The 7,445-nt window shown below is 30.5% G+C and overlaps 1 protein-coding gene across 1 annotated transcript in view; it reads left to right on the forward strand.

The window, feature by feature from the left end:
• Window positions 1-4,965: 4,965 nt before the first annotated feature.
• LOC107441736 (uncharacterized) overlaps window positions 4,966-7,445 on the forward strand; it is an 8,928-nt gene continuing 6,448 nt past the window's right edge. Inside the window, exon 1 of the mRNA XM_016055103.3 lies at window positions 4,966-5,808. Within this exon, the coding sequence (XP_015910589.2) occupies window positions 5,144-5,808 (665 nt within the window). The 5' untranslated portion in view covers window positions 4,966-5,143. The remainder of the gene's footprint in view (window positions 5,809-7,445) is intronic.

Raw genomic sequence — 7,445 nt, forward strand, 5'->3', positions numbered from 1 at the left:
TATATATATATATATATATATATATATATATATATATATATATATATATATATATATNTATTATTATTGATAATAATGAAATAAAAAAGCAAGGTAAATGAGGATAATTTTGCCCTAACTCCCAGCTAATTTGAAAGATCCTCTCTTTTTAAGAAAGCAAGATCATTTCGATTGAAAATTATGTTATCAAATAAATTCTTTTTATTTTATAAATTTTTAAGATTTCTTAAAAAAATTATGAACTATAATAACTATGTTAATTATTTAAAAATAATCATACAGAATTTTTAAATTAATTTTCTAAGTAGTATATAATAGTTTAAATTATTCATTTAAAAAATATTTGATGCGTTAACGGAACTCTAAAATTAAAACACATTTATCCCATGAACTCTTAGTTAGAAACTAAAATGCGTTCTAAATTTTTACAATATTTTTCGTCAACTTACCTTATGTCTTTTTGAAATAGTTCCAAAAAAGCGAAAACTCAGAAATATTTCAGTTAATGTGTTACAGTTGCAATTGATTAATATAAAACAATCGGACTCATTTCTTTTATTTTGCAGTAAATTTCGTGAAAAGTAAGCACTTTATTGAAACTGCGTAGCTTATATAATATTTTTTTTTCTTACTCTTTTTCATTATTTTAAAAATATAGTCTTTCACAATTGACTTCAACTTACTCATGTAATAGATTTATATAATTTTATTGTTCCAAAATTTAGCTTTAATCTTATAAAAAGTTACAAAACTGAGATATTAAAAGAATTTCTAGAACCTATAACTAAAAGTTGAACTGTGTGTAGAATGTGGGAAAGAAACATGAAAATTGCCACCAAAGGAAAATGGTTTTGTGAAAAAAGTTTAAAATAGCTTTTATGATTTCAATTTCCTAAACATAGAAAATACATTAGTATTATAAATTATATATTTATAAATATGATATTGGAAATATTTATGTATCCTTAAGTATGAATGAATACTTTTGAGTAGTAAATGTATATATTTTTCTTCGGAAATGCGGATATTTATTTAAAATCATGTAAAAACATTTTTTTATACTGCAGCAATTATAGTAATCAAAATTTTAAAATTTCAATAACTTTATAACATGAATTTAAAAGACAACCTGAAAAAAACTATTTATTTGAGTTTATGTAAAAATATTGCTTTGATATTTTATTTCAATTTACTTAAAAGAGCTCTTTTCGATTCTGATTATTCCATATCTTTTATATACAATTGAAAATATTCGCTAAATTATATTTGTAATAAAGAAATTAATTTATCCCCCCAAAAAAAAACTTACAACTAGAACAAAAAACTAGCAACATTGAAACTGACTAAAGAAGTCAGAAAACGGCAGACAAACAAAAAAATACCCAAGCTTGGAATAGATGTTTGAAGATAGGTGGGAAATGCAAAGAAACTTTTCTCCCCTTAACTTAAAAAGGTAAATGTACTGACTAAAACAATAAAACACATCCCTCTGTAACTTGATCCTCTGTTTTAACTGTGGAAGAGATTCCTTCCCCTATTCTTAAACTGAAAGTGTCACATGCCCACCAGTGGAACCCAAGATCAGATGTGACAACTGCTGTCACAGCCCCCTGGAAAAGGTTAAATAACTTTTTTGTTATAAGATCTTTGTGTATAAGTGTGTGATATTAATTTGTAGTTCTTTTCTTTTAATGGTTTAGCACATTTTATACTTATATTAATTAATTACTTATATATGAATTAATTTTCTACTTATACTGTGTATTACAGCATAATGGATACAGAAATGAAGTTTAGAAAAAGATGTTTTTTAAAATTTATTATTTTTAGTACAATTTCCATATCTTTTACAAAATATTTCTATTTTTTGTTTTGTTTATATTCAATTTAAAATAAAATGATCTTACTTTAAAATTGCATTTGCATGTTTCTTAATGAAAAAAATTTTTAAAATTTGTAACAGACATTCTATAAAATTTATTCTAATATTTTAAGAATTTTTTGAAAGCAAATTAGTTTTGCAGCAATTATATTAATGTTCATGTGAAGTGATTTATCCTCATATTTTATGTTCAACTTTTGTGTTTTATGTTCATATGTTCTACTTTTTTAACAATCAAGTTTCTAATGTTGAGTAACCCTGTTTTTGTTATGTATGTAATAAAATATCAACACAAAATAGATAGTTTTTTTGTTGCTCATAGTCATGTTCATTTCATTCATGTCCATTTTTTTGAATAATTATTTTTCGATCCTCTTGATAGGACAATAATTATAAATACTCTTAAATTGCCATAGTTCTGAATAAAATTATCAAAAGTATTGTGTTCTTTTGAACAGCCAGTAAGTGTAGTAACTTTGTCGCATATTTGAGTGACACTTTCATGCGGATTTTCTTTTATTAGTTGTGAATGAATATTTAAAATGTTTCAGTGAGTACCACTTTTTATAATTTTTCCACGCTTTGATGGTGTAAACATCTTTGTCCGTGATGGTCCTGTCTCTGATATGCATAAAATGTTAAAATAAAAAAATAAGTAAGGAATTTACTCTGACTATTAAAATTAATAATTAAAAAAGGAAAGCAAGCTGAAGATTAATAATTTACAAAAAAAAAAAGCCATCGAATAATAAGTAACAAAATAATACAAGCTGACAACTAAAACCAACTATACAATTCATAGCTACTGTAAAAGTGTGCACGTGAACATTAATTATTTTCTTATTGCATATTTAGTATTCCATGTTTTGGCAACAGCAGTTCTTGTGTACGATATAGATTTTGAGTTTTTAGAATAACGGTGTGTGTAAATTTTAATAAAGTATTGATTTGTTTTTCTTTTAAAAGTTGTTTCTTACATTATCAGAAGTGGGATTAACAGGCAACTGTAATTAATTTTGAGTTTTGAGTTTGAAATGGCATTTTTATCGCGACTTCGCAAAGATCAGTTACGTTACGTAGCTAATGAGTTATCTGAAGATGTTTCGTCTACTACTTTGAAAATCCCTGACTTGAGAAAGTTAATATTGAATAGCGAGAAATACGATGAAGAAATGGTTCGAGGAATGGTAGAAAATTTAGTTGAAGACGCCGAGCGCCTTCGTCAAGAAGAGAAAGAAAAAGCCGAGCNGTTGTTTCTTACACTACAAAAACGAACTAAAAAAAAAAAAAAAAAAACCAGCTAACATTTAGTAATTAGAAAAGAAAAGAAGAAAACGAAATCTAGCAGGGAATCACAACAAAATATTAAAAATTAATGCAACAACAAAAAAAAAAATTAATAACTATAAAAAACGAGCTAACAATAAATAAGTAGTAAAAAACAAGAAATTAATAACTAGTAAAAAACAAAAGAGCAATTAAGCGATGCGAGTGAAAGAAAGCGAAATAAGAACTGCACAAGAGATAGGACAAATAAGCAAAGGCAAGGAGAATGGAAAGAGCTGGCTGACCAGTGTTACAATATAGCCAACACGCCAATTCCTTGGCCTTGAAAACTAATTCAGTGCCAAACTAAAACACCTATTCTAATTATACAGCATTTATTTATATTTGTACGCGCATTTAAACTGCAATTATTTAAGTTTTCATTTAGTTCTATCATAATCATTGATAGAGTAGAACGCCATTTTTCTTAGCTGCAAATAAGAAACAAAATTTCCCTAAGGAAAAGGCTGAAGAACTTGAAAAGGCGACCCAGAACATTGGTAAATCTTTCTGAAACAGAACGGTTCCGCAGTGGACTGATCGTTAAGAAACGGTTCCCAGCAGATCACCGAAGTCAAGCATCACTGGTTGCGGTCAGTGTGCGGGTGGGTGACCACTTGGATCAGTCTGCGTAGGGACCGAGGGTGTGCGGTATTGGTCCGCGTTAAACTGTGCTACCGTAAAGTGCTCGAATTCGCGCGCAGGTCGTCGGGCTACCGAAGCGGGGGTGCCATCCCTTCCGCAGAGGATCAAAATTGTGATGGCATGTCTTCGGATCATCCTCCGGGATGCTTCCCAGACCGTCGCCAATAGCCCATTGTGCAGCTCTAGTGCGACGTAAAGTAACGACAACAACAACTTCCGATTTCGTAATCCCATGCTGTTACTGATGTGTGTATTACGGTAAAATACATTTTTTTTTTGTCTTCAATTTATTACAAATTAAAGTGAAGTCAATATTGCTTGCTTCATTCCAATGAATAAATGTGATTTTAGAACGTGCAGAACTGTAATAGTTATAGAATATTCCTCGTTATAAAATAGTATATAATTCTGTATCTATATAATTCGAAAAACAACAGTAAATGAATCATCCGATTTACTTGAAATAGTATCATTTGTGTTGATTATTAATAATCTTTTATAGTTTCCTTGGTAAGTATTTTTGAATGAATAATTTCGACTATAATGTTTTTAAGTTACATATTGAAATTCATATCGAGATCTCTCCAAATTATTAGACTCACCATTAGATTCGGCTGCATCTTTTCTTTTGTTTGAACACAATTCGTCATCTGACAATTTTTTTTTTTATGAGTCGTACACTAGCTTCAGAAACCTTTAATCTTCATGATGTTTCGCATTTTGAAAATATTTTATCATTCACGAGGGCCTTCACTTCAGCTTTTTTACATGATGAAAGATCACCTTTTTTCACCTATGATGGCAATGTTACAATTTATTATTTGCACACAAAATAAACAAATAACTGCGTAGTATAAAACAGCGAATATATATATATATATTCATCAATCTAATAGATTATTTTAAAGAAATTTTAAAGGGTTAACGAAGCTATGAAAAATTCTATGTCGCTATAATATTTCTCCTCAGACAAATAAAAATAATAATAAAAATAAGACAGGGAAAATTATAATCTAGCATTGTTATCAACGAAAACATATTGTATGTGTTAAGGTTAAAATGTTCTTATCCTTGAAAGTAAAAAATAAGTGGCAAGTCAAAAGGTGTGACAGATCACGATTACTTTATCAGCACTTAAAACAGTTTATCTGCATTGATTTTTATTGACAATATTTTTCGATCTCGCTAGAGTCATAACTTTATTTTCCTCGCTCTTCTACACAAGCAAATAATGAAATTCGAATTTTATCGAACGATTCTGTTTAGATTGGGAATCAACCGAAGGGTAATATGTGGAAATTGGCTATTTTTATAAATTTGGTCCTCACAAGCTGCTCACTTTCAGCGAAATCAGTGAATCTGATATGTGATGTTCAGCTATCAGATGGAAGCTATGAGGATTTCGAATCGATCGTGGCAGACTTACATCATTGCATTCCTCCCTATTCGGACAACGAATTCAAGCTGACACTGAAAAACTTCTCCATGCCAGCGTTTCCAAATGGTTCTTTTTCACACTTAGGTCAAATCCACAGTTTTAAACTCAGAATCGAAGAGAATAGCAAAATCCAGCTGTTATTCCCAAATTTACCCGGTTTTTCCTTGTTCACCAATTCGTGGTTCCATTCAGTAGCGTTTTATATCTGCGATCTCTCAGAAATGATAGGTTGGAGATGGACAGCTTTATTCGATTTGAATATTTCGCCACCTGGAGGACTTGAATTTACAGCAATACGGTCAAAGTTGCTTTATTTGCATTCCGATTTCGGGAGAGTTGCAAATGGAAGAGTGATTGCTGTTCGAATTTTGAAGTGTCAATTAAGGTGGCTTGGAGCGAATGTTTTCGCACCACTTCGTTTTCTAAAGACACTTGAGCTGAGGGACAATTTATTGGAGAGCATTGACAGATCTCATTTTCCCACGCATGCGCCAGAACTGAAGATCTTGGATTTAGGGTAAGATCACAATTAAATTTTGTGTTTCTCTAACATAAAAACCATTTTCGACTGATGTGGTCTCATTCTTTTAAGTCAGAAAATAATTTGCTATATTATATGATCTAGTTTTCTTATATAAAGATCCCGAATTTTTTTTAAAGTCATCAACATTGCTGATGACATTCAGAATTGATAATATTAATTATAACTATATTTAATTAATTATAAAATAAGAATTCGTCACAAATAACAACGGCCGCTATAGGTCATTGCGTTCGCTTTAGAAAGTGTAACAATCCATTTTTTTGTTGATCGAACAGAGCTATAAGCTTGAAATTATCAGATGTTATCTTATGATACACTATTTAATAAATATATGATAGATTGATTTCCTGTATCATCGGCCAAACGCTGTGCAACGCGTGGAGGAAGCGGGTTCAAATCCCGCCGTTATCCTGGATGTATTCTTCGTGATGTCCTTCTCTGAATTGTTCTATCTGTCTTTCTACTTGACAAAAGCTTATAAGCCTGCAATTGTATGTAATTTCTATAAAGCAAGCAATAGATTGAATTGTCTATAGGTAAATTTAAAACAATGGCTAACGTTTAGCCAATCAGAAAATTCCATTTCGTTTTTCTTTCACCCCACTCGAACGTTCGTCGTAGAATGTTCTAATGTCGTCAGTGACCTTCCTTGTGCTTCAAAGTATCTATATACCCAGTTACATCGATTTCGGTTGGCTGGTTTAAGCATCTACACAGAGACAGACATTCATTTATAGATTACTAGTTGAACACCCGTTCTTCGCACGCGATGAATAAAAAAATAAGTAAAGAATCAATAAATCAGAGTAAAAAAACACTACGAAATCTTATAACTAAAAAGCATATACCGACACAATTGAAGAGCTTGATGGTAGAACCAGGTAAGTGACATCTTTAGGGGAATTAATGAATCACTGCTTTTGCCTTCTTTTAAATCTTAACATAACTAATAACATAAATTTTTAGTATGTTAACATGATTTTTATTTCAAATTAGGCAATAAAGTTTTATTTTTTAGGTAATTTGGTTTTATTTAAAATTAGGCACAATGAAGCAAAAAATTATTCGTCCCGCCTTCTACTAAATTAGTAATAAAATAGTTTGGATACAAAATTTTTTCATTCTGAAAATGTCATTTACCTGCTTCTTCCACTAAGTTTTTTAATTAATATAGCAAAAAAAAATAAATAAAAATAGTGCGTAGAGTCCCTCCGCGCGGAAGAAGTTAAACTTCGCAACCTGCGACGTTAATTGCAGAAGAATCAGCAGTCGTAGAAGGATCTATTCAACGACTCTTTTTCCTGCTCCGCTCGCTTCCGTGCTCTGTAATCACGGTAATATTGTGCATTTTCCCCTCGTGAACCTCTTGAACCAGTGCTTGTGGTTGCCTCATCGTCTCGCCTTGTAAAATGTATTTGTATTAATAATGTATGTGAATGCGTCATAATGTAATTTCAGAAGAGAAAACCTAACAATCAATTGATACTCACAAGAAACGTACCTTGACATAACCTTAAATCCGTCGCATTGTCCGTGGGATTGTTTTCACTCATTTTTTACAATTGTTATCCACTAAATTTGAAAATAAAAAATACTACCCTATTAAATTA

The sequence above is a fragment of the Parasteatoda tepidariorum genome, chromosome 10, assembly GCF_043381705.1.
Source record: "Parasteatoda tepidariorum isolate YZ-2023 chromosome 10, CAS_Ptep_4.0, whole genome shotgun sequence".
In the NCBI taxonomy this organism is placed as follows: Eukaryota; Metazoa; Arthropoda; class Arachnida; order Araneae; family Theridiidae; genus Parasteatoda; species Parasteatoda tepidariorum.